We start from the raw sequence: 23,793 nt of genomic DNA, 5'->3' as shown, positions 1-23,793 counted from the left end.
TTATTAAAATTTTAACGAACATTAAGATTGGCGAACCGGCTGGTCGCCAAAGGTGGCTAGTATGTAAATAAAATAATGCAAACTTCTAAATATGATTTACAAATCGTGACTGACTAATTTACAAAATCTTATATCAGAACTAAATAATCGTAGATCAGATGAAGCGTATGAATATGCAATTGCCAATGCAAGTATCGTTGCTGATGATTTGGGGTGGATACTGATTTTCCTCAAAGTCAAAACAGATTTAAAAAGAAACTATTTCAAGATGAACAAACCGAGGAACCAGTCAGCTATCCAAGACAAAAATTTAAGATTGAATTTTACAATATAATATTAGACACTGCTATTTCTTCAATTACTGAAAGATTCAGTCAATTAAAAGAACATTACAATTACTACCAGGTAGTAGACTGTATACCTAATTTAAAAAACTGGAGTGACAATGAATTTTTAAAACATATTAAAGAATTAGAAAAAAAAATTAACGGATACTAAAAATGTTAATGAAAAGGACTTTGATGGATTAAATTTGTTCGAAGAAATAAAATCTTTGCGATGTTTTACCAAAGACGATATGTCACCTATTGATGTTTAAAATTATATTTATGTAAACAATCTTGCTGATACATTTCCACATATTGTAATAGCTTTACGAATTTCTTTAACCCTGCCAGTTTCGGTGGCTACTGGAGAACAAAGTTTTTCAAAACTTAAAATTATAAAAAATTACATGTGCAGGAAAAGATTATCGGATATGTCAATTATATCCATAGAGAGCGAAATTTTTGATAAATTAAATATAAAGGAATTGATACGAGCGTTTGTAGCTACTAAAGCTAGGAGAATCAATATTTGAATATATTTTCTAATTTTTATATTTTACTTAAAAAATGCTTTATCATTGTTTCGTTTTTAAAATTTATGAAATAATAAAAAACAATAAGACAAACGTGTTTCAATATTATAATTTTAAAGCTTTTCAGTTCGAAAGTCAAATTTTGAATACTATAAAAGACTATTTCACATATAATTTGCAGCACTTTATAAGAGTGCAATAGAACCCCATAAAGGGGCGCCAAATTTCAATTTGAACAAGGGCACCTAATACTCACGTGGCAGCCCTGATCTTGTCTATTATAAAGAAGTGGTTAAAATTTTATTTTTGAAATCAAGAGACTGCTCACAATGTCAAATAATATAATTATTAGCATTTCTAAGCACTAATTGGTATTAAGCATGCTCTCTTTGAATTTCTGCTCTTGATTTTTCAATTATACATGATACGAGTTAACAGTATGATAAAATGAAAAAAAATATATATATATAAAGCTATCAAGAGCAAAATTTGATGGATGTAGTAGGTTGAAGTTGAATGTTTCTCACTTCAAACCAACCTTTTTTTTTTTTCAAAATTCCATTATTATAAGCCTGAGAAAAATGTAAATTTATTGCTGCATTAATTTCATTTATAATTAAAATATAATTTTAGTATGGAACATTGATATATTTACTATGTAATTGTTTATGCAAAGTATTTTTGCAATTTTTAAACCACCCTGTATTTACTCTATAATGGAAATTATTTTTATTTTATACAAAGATTTAGATTCTTGTATGTAGTTATGGTAAAAAATTGTCCTAATTATAATTCTTTCTTCTGTAACAGTTCTTTATGTATGTGGAAGATATATTTCCAGTGCTTCTACAAGCTCTTTCTGATTCATCTGATGAGGTAGTTGTGTATTTTCTTATTTTCTTTAAAAAAAATTTAAATGTCACTGTCTTTACCACTTGTTTTATTATTATTATTATTATTTTACTATATAATAAGATGCCACCTTCTTTTTGAGAATATTTTCTTATTTTTGATTCAAATGGAAATCCATTGAATACTTCACTTATATATGCATTCGAAGTAATTTTAATATTAAATTATAATCGTTAGGAATAGTTTATTTTTTGCTTACAACTATCAAAATTCGATGAATCGATGCACATATGGCATTCGGGCAAAACAGTTAAGCAGTTAAAACGTTTATTTAAATTAAATATTTTTTAAATTTATAAACAAACAAAAAAACATGAAAAGTGATATATATTTGTTTTTTAAAACGTTTTAACCTTCCTCTTTGAGAAAACTGACTTTTAAGAGTGTACTTAAACTTTTAGAATGAAATATTTCAGCCATGTTTATTCTTCAATAGTTTGTTTTCAATTGTACTCTACTAATGTTTCTCATTATCACACTTAAATTTGATTGAAAGATATTTGTGCTGAAAAGTCTGCTATTTTAAATAAGTGCACTTACATAAAATGTGTTACTAATGATAAAGTCATTATTTTTATCATCTATGCTTCAATCTGACTTATCCTCTTAATCCTTATAATCAATTATTTTTCCTTATAGTTTAAATATTTTTGAGGATTTAGTCGATTGTAAATTTTAATTGCTGGTTTATTTTAATTTACTTTTTATATAATATTAATTAAAAAGACGCATGAGTTTTTAGATTCTATTATTGCTTTTTGTTATATTAGCTAAAGTTATTATTTTTTAATATTTAATTTTTTTATTTTTTATATTTTTCTGTATAAAAAATTTAATTCTTTTTTTTTTTTTTTTTTTTTTCTTTTTAATTTTTCAGGTTGTACTTTTAGACTTAGAAGTTTTAGCTGAAATATCCAAGTCACCTGCTGGATTGAAACACCGTTCTAGTCTTGAGAGTGTGCCAGCTGCCAATTTTATTAAGGACATAAAATTGAAACCGCCTTCTGATATGAATAGTTATTTTACCAGTTTTATGGTATCGCTTCTGTATATGTTCAACTCAAACAGTCAGCTGTTTGAAATTAAATGTCCTTTCATTATTAGGTAATTTTAAATATTTTCCCTTCATGCTACTAAACAATAATTGTTGGAATAACAATGCTGATAAAATTTTACTTGTTAAAATAATGACAACAATTGACTATTTTCAATAGGAATCATGATATAATAAAATGAAAGGCAGTCTTGATAAAGATTTTTTGATATTACAATGTATATGATACATTTTTTTTTTTTTTTTTGTAGTTTTTGAGGTATTGATTTTTCATAATTGATAATACCACAGAAAGAAAGATAAAATATTCACAAAGAAAAAAGCTTCTGGGCAAAGCTGTCCTTAAAATAATAACTAATCGTAATTTATGCTTGTGAAAATAAAAGTGAATTTTTCTGTTGGATTAATTAAAAATTATTTATAGCTTTATTTCTTAAATATAAATCATTCGTATTTGAAAACACCTTAATTGTATCTATGGTATGGTAGTCTCATATTTAGAAAGATTCTTTCTTCAATTAGTTTAATGTCTTTGCATACTTTAATGAGTCTAACTCATTATAATAATTTGGGTCTTAATATGAATATCATAATTCATATTCTTGGAAGCAGATTGGGCCAAATATCATTATCATGAGTAACTTTTGAAATGAAGATTGGGTTATATTTACTATTTAAGCTTGAGTACCAGTGTACTTTATATGTCATTAAATCGCAGATGGAGCACTCGGCCATATAATTTGTAACTTTTGGTATTATGTTATTTTTTGGTATAATTTACAGTATAATGCTAGTAAGCTGTAAATAGTTTAAAGTAAGAATTCATTGTCAATTACAACTTGTTCATGTAAATTATTTGCCTTACAATATGCTTTGTATTGTCTGATGACAAACTATTATATTTCTTCTGTTGTAGCCTCACTTTATAACTCTTATTTCATTATTTATATGTTCTCAAGCATCATCCTGGCTTGTTTAATATACATCATTGCTTGTTGGCTGGGCCAAGAGTTTGTAGAACTAAATGATATGATGGGGGATTAAAGAATGTGTGCACTTAAAATCATGTAATTTGTAAATTATACAAAGTGAAAGGGCAATTTTGGTCACCCTCTCCTTGATCTGAAAAGCAAGATTATCTTGAAATGTGAGGAATAAAACTGAGCAAAATTAACAGTTTTCACTGAATTTTGTTCCTTTATCTTACTAGTAGTTGATTGCTATAAGCATTAAGGGATTATAACTTCCACTCTACACAAATGAATATTAGAAATTTTGTAGAATAATGATTGAATCTGGCAATAATTTTAATAAATTTACTGCTATTAATAGATCTTTTTGTGTATAGATATTATTTACTTTTTACAGTTTCTATATGAAAATTTTATTTAACATAGCATTAAGGGGTTGTTCATTAGCTTTGAAACTAACATTGCTGAAAAAAAAATCTTTATTGAATGCTATTTAATTTTTTTTTTAAACCTTAATCAGAATAGCTCAAGATTTTTAATTGTGATCTAATTTTGATTTGAAAAAGTTACTAGCATAACTTTTTTATGAGTGATTTTTAATTTTTAAAAAAGTCAAAAGTGTTGTTCACTGAACTTCGAGAACAACAAGAAAAAAAAAATAACTTCAAAAAAGAAAAGACTAAGTTTTTAAAACAATATCTGGAAGAACTGCAGCCCTAATGGATTAATTGTTGCTGATAGATATAAATATTTTGTATTCTTCTTAAACAGAAGAGTTTATTGATTTGCATTGTAAAATTGCTTGTGGTCATTAAAGAATTATTGAATCTAATTTTCAACTGGTATTTTGCATAATTGTATTTCTTTAATCATTCATTTTATTATAAAATTTATTGAATTTTGACTTCTTTTCTCAACAATTTATCAATAAAATTATATCCTGCTTAAAAAATTTAAGATCAAATTATATTAATAATGCATATTTTTAAAATAGGGAAAGAAAATACAAGACATTTAAATCTTTGCAGAATCAGAGTTTAATAGTGCTTTTTAGATTCAGTTTAGAAGAAATGAAAAGAACTGTTGCTTAACAAATAAAGACCTCCATGTCTTATTCACTTTAAATATCTTACTTTGTTTATTCATTTTATGACTCAATGTTCAACAAAATATATGAATATCCCTTTTTTTTATTACCATTAATCAGTTAATATCTTTAAATTAATACTGAAATATAAATTCGTATAATGCATGTAAAGGAAATGAAAGAATCTTTCTTTGTGCATACATAGTACAAAGAAACTATGTAATAGAACATTCAACATTAACATTTAACATTTAATTCATATAGGAATTGGATATACTGTAGAGACAATTTTTAAATAGAGTTTTTGAGGTGTAACTGCTTTTGCTAGCAATCTTAAGCATATATTATTTGCTCTGAGATGTTTTTCTTCTCAACATTATTTGATCTTGATTACCCCCAATGTACTTATGCATATTCCTTTCTTTTAGGCAGCTGTGCATTTTGTTAAATGCTGAAGATATTTATCGCACTTTGTCCGAGATTCTAGTCATTTATAATGATGCCCGGTTCTCCTGTCAGATGGTTCATACTTTGAATAATATATTGCTTACATCAACAGAGCTTTTTGATCTTAGAAATCAGTTGAAGGATTTAAAAACTGAGGTGTGTATATATTTTTATTTTTCCTTCATATAGACTTGGAGTTGGGATCTTCTATAATTTTATTTATCTTTTTAAATTCCACTATATTGCTTATTGAGGGAAATGTGTTTAATTGTGTACCTCCTTTTGGCATTTTTTAGAACAAATCATTATAGTTACCGAATACATCATTTTAGGGAATGGAAATAAAATACATACACAAAACCTTTTTTCCCCAAAACTTGTAGTTAGGTAACTAACTAAAATTGTAAATAATATATTAGTGAGTTTCTGATTTTGGAAAATATTTTCCCAAATATTATTTTTATATTCTTTTTAAAATAAAAAGTAAAAAACAAAAAATTGAGAATATTACTTAGTTATCCCTAATGTTTACAGTTTTAGAAATGCAATGTTAATATCAATATTATTTTCAACAATACTATTTATTATTTTATTAATTTTATCAATATTTTCATTGATTCTCCAAAAATGTTTTAGATTGCTAAGCTTGTAAGAAAAGTGTTTGTTTAATCATTTTTTTAAATCAATACCTAAGTTATTTTTATTTAAATTTTACAATACACATATACAATTTTTTAAAAAAAACTGTTTCATTTGGCTCATGGATGAATTTTGTTGCATTTTTTTTTTTTTTTTATCATGCTTCCATGTCTATTTTAGAATAAAAATCTTGAAATTTTTTGCTTCACAATATTAGTATCCCAACATTTAATTCTCAGCATCATTTATAGGAAGGAAATAACAAAATATGTACTATTGTTCATACCCAAGCAGCAAAAGATCGTTGGCCAACCATTGGCCAAGCATCGCCCCACGGAACGAGCGAGATTGGGGCGAGATCGCCTCCGATCTCGCCCCGACATTGATCATGTCCCCCGGCGGTTCGCCGCGCGATGGTCGCCCCGACTTGTTTTCGACGAATTCGCCGATCCTTTGGCGACTTGTTATTATCACGGGCGACGTTATACCAAGCATTTCGCGACCTGTTTTATCGATGGGCGACCCAATACCAATCATTTCCCCATGTGATTTAACAATCGGCGACCCAATACCAATCATTTCCCCATGTGTTTTAGCAAAGGGCAACCAAATACCAATCATTAGGCAATTTATTTCTGAACACTTGCTGGTGTCAAATTGAAATATTAGTTTAGTGGTTATTCAATTTTCTCAAACTCTAGAAACTAGTGTCATAATATTTAAAACTATCATACTTTCAAAATTTTGTCAAAAGACTGAAAATTTGAATAGTTTACTTTTCTCTTTTACCTATTAATAATAGTGTTTGTTACTTATTTTGATAAATTTAAAATTCCATAAAATGCTTTTGATAAAAAATTCATGGAAAATGTCATTCTAACAATTCTTCCAACTTTTTTAACTATTATTATAGCATAGATTTTACCACAATCTTACCCCATAAAATGTTTAAATGACATTTTTTTACTGCTCTTTAAAAAAATAAACAAATGTTAAAATCATCTGAAATAATTTTAAATTTGATCCCCTGAACATCTATCTACATATAAGATTTATTTCCTTCATTCCTATTTATTTTCATTGTTTAATGGATGGGAAGAAATAACATAATCATAGTTTCAATTATATAATTAATCAGTATGATTTTAACTGATATTAGAAATTTAAAAGTAGATGTATTATATATATTGCCTATATCATCTGTTTTTAAAAGCTATTTTACAAAAATTCGAAACAGAAAAATATATAATTCATATTAAAAAAATATTTTTTTTTTACTATACACACTTTTATATTGCTTAATGTGAGTAATAAACAAATAATTCCTAAAGAATAATGAATAAAACACAAATTCCTATTTTAACACCCTAAAATTTAATGCATTGGTTAAAAATAGTTTAAAACACTAAATTATATAATTCCTATTATATGTTTCTTCAATAGAAAATATTTTACGAGCACAAATTAATAATTTACTTCAAATTTCTAATATTTTCCTTGATCTATAGTTAGTTGTTTGGTTTTGTAGTACAAGAACCAAATTTAATTAATGATTAACACTGAATATTTCATAAAAATTCCATACCCAAACATGGAACACTTCTTCCCATTATAGGAAATTTTATTTACTATTAATTTATAGAGTTACTTCATATTGCATTAATTTTAAACCTCATTATAAATGTTAGTGTATTCAATAAACAACAATTTACAAGCACAAACTTACTTCTTATTTAATAACTTACTTCAAATTTCTAATATTTTCATAATTTATGTTTAGTGAGGTTTAGAGTTGTGGCAAAATAACCAAATCTGATCTATGATTAACTCTGAATATTTGAAAAATATGTTTCACAAAAATACAACACTTCTTTCACTTATACGAAATCTTATTTATTATTAACTTACAAAGTTACTTTATACTGTAGAAATTTTATACCTCATTACAAATGTTAGTGTTAGCTAATGTCCAATTGATAACATTTTACAAGCACAAATTAACAATTTACTTCAAATTTCTAATTTTTTTTAAATCTATGATTAGTTTGGTTTTGTTTCATGGCACAAGAACCAAATTTGATCTATGATTCTCTGAATATTTCACAAAAACTCCATACCTAAAAATGTAAACACTACTTTCAATTATACAAAATTTCTTTAGACAAATATTTTTTTAATTATTATTTTCCCCTCTTTATTTTTAGGAGAAAAGAAAAACAACTATGCAAAACAATTTATTTACAAAGACCTTCATTAAATAATATTTTAGAAATACAAGGTAAAATAATAATTTACTTGAAATTTTTTTACTGAATTTTCTGTAATGACTTATACACCCAAGCAAAATCCTGAAACTATGACTTATAATTTACAAGAATAAATAATATTGACACAAAGTAATTTATAAAAAATTTATTTAAACTTTATTTATTATGAAATATTTGAAGAGTTTGAAATTTCTATAAATCCACACACATTTATATAAATATTATATATATGTATAACTGAATCTTCAGCTACATATAAAGAATTATACATTTATTTATACATTTCATTTTTCCTGTTTGATTACATTTGATGAACCTAGAAAACAATTATAATAGTAATTGAGATTTCGCTTCATTTAAAAGTACAAATAAAACATTTGTTGACAATTGGAGATGAGTAATTAACAAGCGAAAGTCTTATAGAACTTCATAAGCATAATATTTTTGTTCTGATACTGGACTGTGTAAGCAAACTTTATAATAATGTTTAGGATAATAAAGAAAAAAAAAACTCAAACTAATGGGAGTAAAATTTATGTTACTGTTTTATGAAATGTGAAATAATTTGAAACTATTCATATAAGAGTACTCAAAAGTGCCTGCATAATCTCAAGTTTTAAAGATTTTTTTTATTTTTTGAAGTTTAAAATAAATACATTCTGCTAAACTTTTTTTTAGCCTCATGTCAAAATAAAAATAATTACACAAATGTTAATTTAATACCAAAATATAAAAATGTTATTTAATACTTTATTAAACTTCTTTCATAGAAAAATTGTGAATGAAAAGGAAAATTAACTAAGCTAAATAAAATTAAAATCACTTGAATTGTCAGTCTGAAAAAATAATGAGGTTGCCATTAAAAAAAATTTATTCAAATTATATAGAAAAATAAAAGTTGTACAAAACAAAATTTATGCCTTTCTAATTAAGGCAAATAAGTTTTCAGATAAAAAAAAATCAGAAATTAAAATTTACCTACTTGTTATTCAAGCCTATCACATTGCAACATTTTGAAGTTTTACTACATTTTTCACGAAAAGACATTAGATATTTTGGCACTTTAACACATACATCTGATAAATCCTTGATTGCTTCCACTGCTCTGAGTAATTGCAACTGACCAGAGAGAAATTTTGTGATTTGGAATATCTTCAATTCTAAACAAGTTCTTAGGATATAAAGTGAATTGGGACATATAATTGTCTCACATATAATTGTCTCACATATAATTGTTTTAAATTTCCTTCTGATGTTCCAAGTAGGTAGAAACCATACTCCATCACATTAATTATAACTTCCAATATTTTGCTCTTTTTTGAAGTCAGGAATAGAAACTTGCACAGTAGTTTGCAAAAAAATAGTGAGAAAATTTTTTTTGTTTATATTTATAGATCAATTTTAAAATTTATTTTATCTTTAATTGCATTTTCAGTTTTGAAACAAAGGTTGCACAAAATTTTTATTAAATTGAATGAGAGATGTATTTCATACTTTGCCAGGTTGTCATTTGGCATTCTATAGAATGCTTAGAAAATGTATGGAATACAAATTGTTTCATACATTACTGGCTTGTTTTAGGCATTACATACAATGCTTGGGCATTCTATAGAATACTGGATTTCATATTTTGCTGGTAATACATATAAAGAATTATACATATACTTTTCTTCAAGTTCACTCTTCTTTTTGCAGATTTGATGAACCTAAAAAACATATTCCTTAATTAGAATAATGATTGAGCTTTCACTTCTTTTAAAAGTACAAATAAAATATTTGTTGACAATTGGAGATATGTAATTAAGGAGTAAAAGTCTTATAGAACTTCATAAGCTTGATAATGTTTTCAATCTGATAATGCACTATTATAGGCAAATATTATAATAATGTTTAGGACAATAGAGAAAAATAATATAAACTAATGGGTGTAAAATTTATGTTACTATTTCATGAAAGGTGAAATAATTATAAACTATTCACATAAGAGTATTGAAAAATAACTACATAATTGCAAGTTTTAAAGATTTTTTTTTTTTTTTTGAAATTTACAATAAATATATTCTGCTAATCTATTTTTTTAGCCTTATGTCGAAATAAAAATAATAACACAAATGTTATTGCAAAAGCAAAACATAAGAACGCAATTTAATATTTTTTAAAACTTTTTTCATTAGAAATTGTTGTTAACAAAAGGAAAGGCATTGTAAATGAAATGGAAAAATATCTGCAATAATTTAAGAACACACACACAAAAAAAGATAAGAAATAAAATCACTTGAAAAGAATACAAACTAGAAAAGAAATGATAATGGTCGCTTACGCCTAACGCTAATAATATCACGTGCAACTCCATGTTTCAGGTAAGCAACAAGTTCGAACGGCTTCAACAAAAATAAAAATTTTTATTCACTATTTAGAATAAATAATATATTATTTACAAATATATAATAATAAATACTTTACACTTACCAAGTTTCTTGAAATGACAGTACGTTGCTGGTTGAATTTCAAAATCCAATACACGCCAGGTGATTCATGGGAAATTTCTAAAATATATTCGCATAGCGCCGCCTAGGAAAAACAACTTTCCCGACATCGAGGCGACTATGGGCCGATTGCTTTGAGACGGTCTTTTTCACTAAGTCGCCGTAGGAGTTCGCCCCGATGAAAAAGCGATCTTCAGAGGCGACAGAAAAAAATATGGTCAGAATCCGATGTCGCGCCAATGCAAAGGTGACATTGGCAAAATACGGGCGGTGTATATCAGATGGATGCGATGCTTGGCCAATCGTTTAGCGACTTCTCTTGCTGCTTGGGTAGTTTCTTCATTACATTAAAAATTTGTTTGTCATTTTAAAAGTTATTTAATTTTATAGTGAATTATATTGCAGTATATCTCTTTCTCTCTCTCTTTATGCTTCTAAAAAAGTGAATGGTTTGGATTGTCAAGACTTAAGTTAATATTTGTTATATATTATAAAGACTTATTAAATAAATCCATTCTTCAAATTTCAGAATAGCTGGTCATTATTTGCCTGTCTCTACAGATCCTGGTGTCATAGTCCGGTGGCTACTGTCTCCCTGTGTTTATTGGCTCAAACGTACAAACATGCCTGTGATTTATTACAAACTTTGTATCCTTTTTCCCCCTTTGAAAGATAAAATATCCTAAAATAAGTACAAATTATCAAATGCAATCTTTTTGTTGGGGATAATTTAATAGTTTCTAGAAATGTATCGAATGTTTTTTTGTTTTGTTTTGTTTTTTAGATTTATTTATCATTTTCTATTTCTTTTCTCCTCTGGAAAAGAGAAGCAAAGTTTGCAAAATAAGTAACATGTAAAATTTAGCACATTTTTAATGAATTCAATGTTGTTGAAATGCTCCAAGTAAAATACTTCAGTATAATTGAAGCCATTATTTTAATTTGAAAATAAAGTAATTTCATCAATCCTTTTTTTAATATAGAACTTGGAATATTTTTTATTCCAATGATGTTAATGTTTGTATGTTAACTGATATTATCTAGTTCCATTGAAGAATAACTATAGAATCGTTGCCCTTGTGTTTATTCATTGATATGTAAATGAAACAAAAAAGAGGAAAAATTTTATTAAGCAGAAAATTATCTCAAAATGTATGTGGACATGTTTATATTAATTCTACTGATTTAGTCAAGTAGAAATACTTAATTATTCATAACTGAATTTCAAATTTCTACTTCATATTTTAAGCCTAAATATAGATATAATAGTAATTGGAATAGTCTGAGTGCATAACATAATAAGCAAATTCTAAAATATTTGCCATGTGCATACTGGCAATCATTTATCAAATAGGTTTACAACCGAATTAAAGTATGTGAATAAATTTAAAAATTGAGTTGACAAGCTTGAACGAATTTACAAATGTGAGGTAAAAGTGGGTTTCAGTTCTTGGTGGTGCAAAACATACATAAACAAAGGTAGCCACCTTCAAGGAAACACGATATCAGGAGGATTTTCTTTTCTTTTCCTGTGAAATGTAGAAAAAAAATTTTTTTCTTTTCTTTTTTGAAAGGCTAATTATGGCACATGCATTGAAACAACTCAAATACAAAAAAAAAAAAAAAAAAAAAACGAATAAATAAATAGTTATTCGTTTTGGAAGTGTCAAAACGATTCACTTGCATACTTTTCTATATGAACATTCGTAAATGGGCATGATTAAGTATAAACTTTTATGTGCTCTTTCATATTTGTGATTAAATTTTACTTGTCTTTATTATGCTGCACAATGTGGAGAAAGTTATGAGGAAATCTCAAACGCTTTCAGGGTTTCAGATCTTGATTTTTTCCCCCTCTTTTCTGTTCTCTTTTGAGCAAGGAATATTTAAAAACAAATGAATGAAAGAAAAACCTTTTGAAAAGCATTTTATTCCTCTCTATGCTTAACATTTTCTCTTGCATATACAGAAAAGTATGAATTATTTTCTTATTTCTATTATAAATAATGTAATATATTAAAATAAGTGAAGTTCTTATTTTATATTAAAAATTTCATACTATTTTTTATTTCATGTCTTCATTCCATTCATAATTTTTAAACTTAAAGTTATTCATTCATTTATTTAAATTCAGATATCAATTAAAAATCAGTTAGTTTGTAAAAAGGTATTACAGTTTTACCTTAATATCAATATAGTGGTGACATTGAAGTCACTGTTGACTTTTTGACAGAAATTGACAAATTAGTGCAGCTTATAGAATCTCCTATTTTTACATGTAAGTTACATATAATATTTCTTATTCAATATTATAATTACTTATGGTTATATACATTCATTATAGAAGAGAAAGTATTTTTTGCTAGCTTCAATTGTAAGTATTGCATTATTATTCAAATTAAATTTATTATGTTGAGATCTTTTCTGTTTAATTACTTGCGTTTGATTAAAAAGAATTATTTTATTTTAAAATTAGAGCATTCTCGATGAAGTGAATATTTACCTAAATTTATTATTTAAAATAAAATATTATTATTTGTAATTGAATGTCTGAATTGATATTTTTAAAATGTTGGGCCTAGAAATATTTCTGACAATTTTAAGGTGAAAATTACTTTATTAATTGTATTATTTTAAAACTTGTATGGTAAAGTAATGAGAATTTCTGATATAAAAAATGTATTAGTGATAAAAAAATAATAAAATGAGTTTAATCGACCATTATAAGTCTATATACTCTGCCTGCTGATTTCTAAAGTGCATCATGATTATTTGATGCCTTCTGAGTTTTTGATATGATTTATATTTGGATAAATTTTATTTTCCATAGGTGGAATTCTCTAATATACTTCAATTTGAATTTTTCTCCTATCAGTTATAAATTGTTTTAGTTGTTTAGTTAATAACAATTTTATATCTGTTTGCTTTATTTTCATTACATATTTTTTCTAAAATGTAATTTTTATTTCTATGTGTTTTCATATCATTTCTTTTGAAGTTTCAGTTATTTGCTATAATTTTTCAAAAATAGTGTTTTAATTTTCTTAATATTATTATTCTTTGAATAACTCTATAGAATATAATTTCCTAAGATAAATATGAAATATTTTGAAATTTGGAATTGATGGGATCATCTTATCTGAGTAAGGTGCATTTAACCAAGTTTAATTTTTAAATGTCCTTCTTGTCTTTATAGCTTACAACATTGTATTTTAATACATTGCTAGAGAGCATACAGTTAAATGATATGCATAATTACTTGAATATACCTCATTAAAATGTGTTTTATACCACTTTCCCATAAATATTTATCTTGTAGTCAAACCTATCAAAAGTGAATTTAAAATTTTTTTAACAGATTTGAGGCTGCAGCTTTTGGATCCCCAACAAAACCCATATTTGGTGAAGAGCTTATATGGTTTGTTGATGCTTCTTCCTCAAAGTGATGCATTCCATACATTAAGGCATAGATTGGCTTGTGTGCCAAATGTTCAACTCATGCCACCTCAGAAAACAAAGTAATTTAATTTTCTTAATTATTTCTTAGCATCTTATTGATTGATTTATGTAAGATGTTTCCATCATTGCTTATATTTATTTTCAGCATTTTTCTTTACAAATAGGTATATTAAAAATTTCTAGGATATTATTTTTATAAAATGATAAGCAGTAGCAGTATAGGCCTATGCTTGCAGCAATTGGAACTTCCAGTCTTGGTAGGGCAGTGTGTCAAATATTACTTGACATCAGGAACTGTTATAGTATGGATGCTGCAGTTATGTTAATTATATTTTCTTAATGACTTGAAAAGTCTTGATAGTTACATTATGATGCCACTCAGCTCACTGTTATGTCATTCATTATTTCTGTAAAATAATTATGTTCTGTTGCTTTTTGGTTTCTCTACAATACTAATCCTAAACTTTTTTTTATGCATTTGTAATTATTTAAGTTTAGAATCATTTTGTAATTGTATACTGCAAAGAGATGAAAAGGAAATGAAAGATTTGGAATTTTGCTTTAGTAGGCAAGAGAGATTTTAATATGGGATTTTAATTTGACAATTGAAAGAAATTTACTATAAAATTTACATTTATATTGTATAAAATGACATTACAAAAAGTTTTGTGATTATATTAATACTTTTTTCAATCTTCTAATGGCAAAAATGATAGAAACTCCTCTTCATGAAATTGAATAATCGGTATAAGCTGCTTTTTCATGTGAGTTTGAATTTGAATAATAAGAAAAATTGTCAAAACGTCTCAATGCTTTGGTAAAATAAGCAGCTTTTTTATGTTTAACTTTGTATTGACATTTTCTCTAAGTAATTTCTAAATTTCTTTTCTATTTATATTACAGGGCAACTATGGAAAAAAGTTGTTTTAGTTTTCAAATTGATTATTATAATTCAGTAATCTTGTGTAACAAATCCAACCCCTTTTGTTGGAAAAATTAATGTTATTTCTCCATTTGTTAAGATTTTGTTTTCAATATGCCAAGTTTGGTGATCCCTTTATCTAAGTTGTAACTACATGAAAACTGAATCATAGAAATCTGAAGAGCAAACAGACACCGAATGATAATAAAACAAGAAAATACTCTTTTGAATAAAATGTCTTGTCTATTATTACAAAGATCATTTCATCATAGTCTCGTCCCAGTTTTGTCTATCATATTTTCCAACAGCTATGGAAATTAGATGAAAACTGTTATGAGTTATGGAAATATAGTGAAAAATAATGGATGGCTATTACAGAAAACTGCGAGAACACCAAGAATACACTCTTCCTGACTCCTCAATGCTTGCAGTAATGGTAGTGAAAAATTTGTTAGCATAATTTTTTTTAAAAACTGAAATCTCACTTCAACATGATTACAAAACATTGGAAATGCTGCTCATAACAAAAATGAATATGATGGCAGTTATGATATGAAATTGAGTAAAAATGATTATAAGGAAGCAAAACTGCTTGCTATTTAATTAAAAAAAAAAAAAAGTGTAAATGTTTAGCAAATAGTGTTGATTTGACCAATAAAATCATGTTTTGTGATTTTTTTTTAAATAAAATTATTTCACATCTATATGTAGTCAATAATAAATGTCAGTCAAATAATTTTGAATATTGTTTGAAAATATTTAATGAATTAAAAATTTTGGAAAAAATCTATTCTTGAATAATAGATATTTCTGAATTATATGTAATATATTGGTAATGTATTGTAATATATTGGGATATTTCATTATATGTAATATATTCGTAAGTACTACAGATGACTGAGTAACCAATGTTGGAGAGTATGTTTATTTATCAACTATTTTAGCTCCATTGCAATTCATTTTAGAGCCATCATGAACTAAAACCCTCACTAGGGTTTCAAGAATCTTTTATTCTTTATTAATCGAAAAATTATATGAAAATTGCATATTGTTTTACACCTATATGTTTAAAAAAATTGATAAGCATCTAAATTTTGTATATTTGTTTCAGGCCCAAGGATGAGCGGAAACCTCCATCATTCATCAATTATGATGAACTTTTAAAACACTTTAAAGAGGTTCAAGATCGAAGACAGAAAGAAAAAAAGAACCTACTGTGGAAATGACGATTGTAAATAATGTATATTTTAATTGTAATCAAAGCCAATATTTATCTAATGTAAAAAGTTTTATCATCTTTGTACTGAATTCATAAGCAATTTCTTTTAGTGCTTTTGAATATTTTAAATTATAATCCATTTATTATAATTCTCAATCATTTGTTCAGTTTGTCTGTATTTTATAGTATAATTAATATTAATCAAATTTATCATTTTATTGTTATTCTTTCATATATTCTATTTTTATATGTTTTTGTGATTTATTATTTTGAAACTGAAACTGTCGATTTTTATGTATGAATTCATTTATTTGCGTGATGTTTGCATACATAAAATGTTTTCAGCTCAGATGTATTATTTTGCAATTATTGTTAAAATAAATCAATTATAACTTAAGGCTTCTCAGTTTTCTTTTAGTGCAGTAATACTTCAAAGTTTTGTTTTTTGCCGGGATTGATGAAAAGTGCACAAAATTCTATGTCAAATCTTAAATGTGCATATAACAGAGTGCAAATTTAATTTACTCAGAAACAAAAGCTAAAAAAACGCTGTTTCAATAAAAATAAGTAATAAAATATATTTTTTATGTATTGGTCCACATATAATAAAAATGAATATGCGTGTATTGGCGCTGTACAGCTCATTTGGCTTAGAACTATCAAATTTGGCACACTTATACCTTGGAGAGTGCAGGTAACTATGCATATCAAAGTATTTTTTAAAATTTTGATTAGAGTTTTAATTATTTAAAAATTAAGCCAAATTTTGCCATTTTTTGCAATAATTCCAAAAAATAATATTTCCTGAAAATCAATTTTACACCATTTCAAAAAAAATAATGTATTTTTAATAATACCAATTTAATATTCATGTTATTTTTTTAATTGTGGCATTCTTTTTATTCCCCCCCCCCTAATTTTCAATAATATTTTTGCTTTAAAATTCAAACCGTTTCCATTGTTTCAACCAATATATAATCTCATGATTTGCTTCTGAATTTTGTTTAATATCTGTGTAATTTGTAAGACTAATAAAAAAAAAAAACGACAATATCACAAAAATTTAGAAGATAAATGAGCAGACTATTTACTTTTTTAATATCGCTATGATGCTATGGGACTAATCGCATTACAAAAAACAGAATGTAAGCAAGACAATTAAAATAAATTGTTTTAATGTCAAACAACTTAATGGAATCATGTGCATAAAATTATATCTCATTTAAATAAAATGAAATAAAACCAATATCCGTAATATCCTATTAGTATTATAATAAAAATCTGTCATAAAAGAGAATCAGTTTTATGTCAGTGTCATTCATCTTACTACTGTGTTTTACCTTTTTCTTGTAAAATTGATGCTTAATAAGCTATTATATTTTTATTTTTAATTTTGTTGGTAGATTACATTCCTCACTAGACTTTAGACTCTTTTGGAAATTTGTAACTCTTTTTGAAGTAAATCGAGAGTTTCTTCAAATTTTTGAAACTATTAAGAATGCTTTGGGAATTTTTTATTGCCAGCTTCTCACATTTTCTGATGTATCGATTTCTATTCTAGTATATGCATCTCTATATAAACTCATCAGCTATCCGTTCTTTAAGTTGAACCGATCATTAATAGTATTATTATCAACCTTTAAATATAATTGACAATCCAGATTGAAAACTGCTTTTTGTCACATGAATGATGCAATCAATTTCTGAAGTTGCCTCCCCCTTGTTTTGAGACGTATTAGAATTAGTTTCTTTTTCTTTCTTTTGTTTGTTTCCATTTATAAATCGCAATATTATTTACTATCATTGCTATTATTCAATAATATTATCTGCCTAACATTATCTTATTAATTACATGGCAGCATAGAATATATTAGGAACAATATTCGAAGCTGAAAGAAAAAAAATAAGGAATCAAATCTAATTCATATAAGACAAAATATAACTCTATATAAATCATCGTAAATAAGTTTGAGAAAACAATCTGTCCTAAATTTTATCTATTAATCTTCTGACTAACAGTCTGTTTTGCTTTGTTCTTAGAATATATTCTGAATGTTTTTGTGCATTAAATAACAATTTATTGTACTGTTTTAGAAATTTAAACTCTAAAGAATTAAAGAAAGAAATCCTCAAAATTAATAACCTACATAGCTACCCTAAAATCCAGATTTTAGGGTAGCTAGGTTATCAATTTTGTTGATTAATTTCTTTATTATTTTGAAATAAAAATCGCCATTTGGGAAAATAGAGTAGAACGCATTTTAGAACAGAATCATCATTTTGTTCCCCGTCTTTTTGCTTCTTCTCTTTATAAGAGCTGTAATACATTATCTGATATTTTATCTTGCAAATTTTACTATCCATAATATGAATTTTTTACGCACATTATTACCATACCACTGGCTGAATATATGTTTTTAAAGACATATCTTTTAAAAATAATTCTTCACTTGAAGAATATCTTCATAGAAGAGAATATCTCCATAAACGAACAAAACTGGTATGTTTCAACTATGCTGTAACAATAAAGGTAAGTACGAATACCAATAGCATACCGAACGGGAAGAAAAGGGTGATGTCCGGGTGTCATCGCAGCAAAACAGTGAATTATAGCATTTTTTTTTTTTTTTTTTTAAGAAATATGACTGATCGAAAAGATAACGCCATGCCCTGGCGTATTTATTGAACCATTTGTAACGATTGTAGATGGTAAAAAAATTATATTCCGGGCGCCTTCAACTCTCTCTAGAGAAATGCGCTTATGTCACTTTTTAAAGCCAAATATGACAAAGGAAGCGAAAGATTGTCGCATCCTGATTAGCACTTATACTCATTACACCATCGTGTTTCAATAAGCAGTGAATTAATTTTCTTGTCGTTACATTGTGTTAAATCCGCATTCCAAACTGCACGTTCATAGCAAACTAAAATATCCCCTTATATCGTGGATATAGTGTATATTGTGCTAATAAAAAAATATATATATTAGAAATAAAAAATTTTTCTTTGAACTCCTTAAAGACACCTTTTCTACTAAATAAAGCTTCTCTTCAGAAGTGCAATCAGATCTAATTTTTAATCCAGTGCGAGCCATTATATCCGGTATCCACCTTCGTTCATCAGTTCTTTATACACGGCAAGAAAGGTGGAATATATATATATATACTTGGATTATATATTTTTCGACCCATTAGCACAAGATTCTTGTACGATATCTCCACGATATTCTAAATACTGGACAATATCGTGAAGATATCTTGTTGTTGAGTATTTTGTGCTAGTAGGAAAAGTTTTGTGGCCTTCATCTCTGACTAATTACAATTACTGCTCCAAAGCTTTCAATGTATGACATTTTTAATTTCATCAATTGGTTGCTTGGAATTTACGCTTTTGGACATGCTGCAGGAAACTGTTAAAAGAATGAATTTTTTAGGTTAATATACCGATTAGAGTTTGTCCTTTATTTTTATTAAGATAGTTGTGAAAGTAAAACAAATGAGAAACTGAAGATGTTGAAAGTCTGATGCAAATTTCTTGAGATGAGGGAATTAATCTTCTATTTTTTTGTTTATTTATTTCAGTATTTAAGAAGACTTTTAGCATGAATTCGTCCAAAGTGAGTATTGACTGACGGAAATACGATGAGGTCAAGTTTTAGGATACGACAGAAATATATTTCATAACCCATTGTATGCTATATGCTTGACGCGTTTAATGATACTCTGAACGACAGACAATATTGTAAAAATATCACAACACTATTATTGGACATTTTGTACTAAGATTGCGTAAACAAAAGGGCGAAGAAGTCTGCTTTCTAATACTTCATGCTATACAATTGATGAAGATGAATGAGCCATCACTTCATTTTCAGGACCAGATTAAACTCTAAAAACCCGTTTTTCTTCCTAAAGTTCTGAAATCAGAATTCATTCATTTATTTTAATTTAACTCTGAAAATAACAATTCTGTCCTTAAAATAATTTGGAGGCATTGAGTTTCATCGGTATTTGCTTATTTTTCTCTTTCTTCTATTTAATTATCCGTCCTTATTCCTTTTCTGAATTTCCATATGATACTACAGTGGAAAAATGTTACTTACAGTAAAAGAGTAGAAGTTGAAATATCAGAAAATAAGGCAATAAGAAGGATATGAAAGTTAGGATGTGATGAACGCTTTCTAAAATCATAAGATTTTGTATAATATTGCTAAAATATTTTCACTACATCATATGAATCCCCATTGATATATAGAATATCTTGTACTAATTAGATAGACATTCTTTTCTTCTAAGAATTTGTAAAATTATCTACAATTTACTTATAGCTTCCCTACCCTGTTTCCGATATTGTATGATACATGAAATTGTTTATTGTTCTGAAAGTTGCTAATTTCATGAGGATATCGTGTTAATATGTTAACATACAGTTCTGGGGAAAATAAACATTTCAATCTATAGCAGCTATCTCCCTGAAAATGTACAAATTAAAGTTCATATAATCTTCAGGTTCTTTCTCGCATTTTAAATCTGCTTAAACTAATCGTAGCTCGTATTCCTCAGAAATTTCAAATTGTCACTTCTAGCATCAATTTTATTTATTATTCTTTATTAAGATGCATTTAGAATGTATAATACGATTTATCGATTATTTAAATTCTGATTCTTTAATTTGCCTAATCGATTATAATCGATCGATCTTTCCCATGCATCAAATGAAGTGAAATAAAAATACTGTTTGTTTGTGTGTCAGTTTTCGCTTCTGCTAGATGCGAATCTGGGGAGAGAGAGATCCTCTTAAGCTCTTTTCTATATTTTTAAAGTTGCATTGTATTGATCACTGCATTTTGACAACGTGATATTTTTTGTTGTCAAGATCCGTCCAAAGATTTGCAATCAGTCCACCGGTTCATTTATTTGAGTATTAATATTTGCGATAATGGTGAGAATCAGAGCAGTAAATCTTACGCATCATATTTTCAGTGTATTGAAATCATGCTTATTTCGGAACAAGAGATAAAAATTTTATCTCTTACTACATTGTTCTATATTTGGGCAGTAAAGGTGTTTTACAAAATATTATTTGTGACTGACCAATATGTGCATTTTATTTCGCGGTGATCCGACGTGTGGTTTTACAATCTGTGCTAAATTTACAAGCATGTAGATCAACTGTATTTTACGATATTGTGAGTGTGTTACGTTACATGATGGAACCGGCTGTGGAAAGAGAATTTAGTGCCTTAGGAGGCTTATTTCAACATATTATATCCGATCTTAAGGTAAATATATATATATATATATATATATATTTAATTTTGTACACTTCTGTTAAATTAAAGAAACAAAAAAGTTTCATTTTACTTTTTATACAACCTTTTTTATATGCATTGTAATTCCTATTTTAATTGCATCTTTGTGACATATGTACTTTTAATAAATGTAACATTTTTTGCAATATTACAAATTTTAAAAAATTCAGAAAATTTATATGTAATTAGAGAGCAATAATTATCCATTTCACTATATGGCATGGGAAAAAAAATGCAGAATTTAATTCTTTAAATGTAATCAATAATTTTTTTTTTGTCATTTAATTGATGCTGGATGATTTCAAAACCAAATAAACTTGAATATTTGTAATCTATATTTAATTTTAAATATTAAAAAAAATGCTCATTATTTTTAAAACTAAAAAAAAAAATAGCCCTGTAATTGAACTAAGAACTAAATAGCCTTTTGGATTTCATGAATATATTCGTTTTATTTCTGATGTGAGTAATTTCAGATTTTTAAAATTTTATGATGCGTGAATATAATTTGAAATAAATTGTTTTAAATCATTTATAACATTGTGTTTTATGTTTTGTATTTTATATGACAGGAATTAATATTTTGAGTAATTTAATATACCTGATTTACTTTTTTATATAACTTCTGATTTAATTTAAATTTTTCATATGTTTAAAACATTAATAATAATTATTATTATTTTATTTTAGAATAGTGCACCAATATGGGAAGATTTTCTCTTCAAAGCCAGCAAGTTTCATGGCCAGTTAAGGTATGTACAGTGGTTTTATAGTTCTGAAAATATGAACAAAAAATTATAAAAATCTTTATTGCAAACTTGGAAATAAAAAAGGGGGAAAATGCCCTTGAAAAAAATTTAAAAATTATTAAGGATTCTTTAATGTAGTAATGTCAGAAAAAAATTCTGGATTGTAATTTGGGGGGGGGGATTTAAATATGTAATTTTTTTTAATAGGATTCACTGCATTTGATGCAGAAAGATATTGTTTATATGTCATTAATTGCAAGCTTTTTTTAAAAATTTGTATTGTATGAAAGATGTATTTTAAAAATATATATGCTTTTATGTTGTTTATATTAATTTGTTTATATTATGTTATTATATGTTATAACATAATATAATATATAATAACAATATTTTTAAAGTGAACTATTTCAAAAATTTTATCCTCCCAGGGGAAAAAAAAGATGAATTTAAAAATAAATTAAATATCCACTAATACTTGGATTTTTAATTTATTGTATAAAATAAGGTAAAGTGTTATTAAAATATAGCTTTATATAGAATTTTCTTGCAATGATGTTTGATGAAAATCTTTTGTTTTCTCTATATTTTCTGAAATAGCATAAAAGGTCAATAATAGTATACTACTTTTAGATTTATATTATATTGATGATATTTGCATTCAAATTTCTCCATTTAAATATATTTTAGAAGTTACAAATATCTTTATTTAAATACTGAATGTGTTCTTGCTGTTATAAAAGTTTGCCGAAGAAGATACCAATACAAGTATTAAGCTTATTATCTCACCCCTATTTTAAAATTGCGTCCTAAACGTACAAATGAATTGTTTATCTAAGCTAAACTAAACTCTCAAAGAATCATTTTAGATTTAAAAAATGAAATTCATCTTAAAATTATTAGTTAAATTTTTTAGTTCATATTAATTTGATATCTCTTATTGGTCAATTTCCATTTAAAAGAATAATAGATTATAATGGATTCTTTAATATTTGGTCTATCAACATGTGCCTAATCCTAAAACATCTTGTGTTTTAGTGGTATAAAAGAAACTCTTCAACTATAAATTAAATCATCCAAGTGTAAGTTAAAATAATGGGAAATTTAATCTTTTATATTACTAATTATTATATAAAATCAATTACAGTAACATTAATCTTGATTAACTAATAATTAGTTATATTAATGAATTTTTTTTCCAAGTTAGTAACTAAACATTTGAAAATATTGCAGGTCAACTATATTGGCTTCTACATCTTTTTTGGATTCCTTTCAAAAAATAGCCGATATGGCTACTAGCACTAGAGGTGAGTAATTTGTGGAATATTTTTATTTAATCATGGAAGATCTTTTACTTTAGCTGAAATATTAAATCTTAATTATCAGCTTGATATCATACTTTTGAAAATGTTAT

At 26.2% G+C, this 23,793-nt stretch overlaps 2 protein-coding genes across 6 annotated transcripts in view; both read left to right on the top strand.

Moving 5' to 3' along the window:
* The window catches only part of LOC129984762 (protein VAC14 homolog), a 41,103-nt gene extending 24,505 nt beyond the window's left edge, over positions 1-16,598 (top strand). For 2 of the 4 annotated variants that reach the window (XM_056094716.1, XM_056094714.1), the window contains exons 10-16: positions 1,670-1,738; positions 2,649-2,875; positions 5,312-5,486; positions 11,252-11,370; positions 12,921-13,000; positions 14,081-14,240; positions 16,215-16,598. In XM_056094716.1, the coding sequence (XP_055950691.1) occupies positions 1,670-1,738; positions 2,649-2,875; positions 5,312-5,486; positions 11,252-11,370; positions 12,921-13,000; positions 14,081-14,240; positions 16,215-16,329 (945 nt within the window). In that variant the 3' untranslated portion in view covers positions 16,330-16,598. The remainder of the gene's footprint in view (positions 1-1,669; positions 1,739-2,648; positions 2,876-5,311; positions 5,487-11,251; positions 11,371-12,920; positions 13,001-14,080; positions 14,241-16,214) is intronic. The other 2 variants (XM_056094717.1, XM_056094715.1) reach the window with 2 other exon arrangements.
* A 4,491-nt stretch (positions 16,599-21,089) lies between these two features.
* The window catches only part of LOC129985255 (protein MTSS 1-like), a 52,360-nt gene continuing 49,656 nt past the window's right edge, over positions 21,090-23,793 (top strand). For both annotated transcript variants that reach the window (XM_056095214.1, XM_056095213.1), the window contains exons 1-3: positions 21,090-21,603; positions 22,324-22,385; positions 23,613-23,686. In XM_056095214.1, coding sequence (XP_055951189.1) covers positions 21,529-21,603; positions 22,324-22,385; positions 23,613-23,686 — 211 coding nt within the window. In that variant the 5' untranslated portion in view covers positions 21,090-21,528. The remainder of the gene's footprint in view (positions 21,604-22,323; positions 22,386-23,612; positions 23,687-23,793) is intronic.

This window comes from Argiope bruennichi, chromosome 9, assembly GCF_947563725.1.
Source record: "Argiope bruennichi chromosome 9, qqArgBrue1.1, whole genome shotgun sequence".
NCBI classification, from domain to species: Eukaryota; Metazoa; Arthropoda; class Arachnida; order Araneae; family Araneidae; genus Argiope; species Argiope bruennichi.
This window is presented reverse-complemented; position numbering and strand designations above follow the sequence as displayed.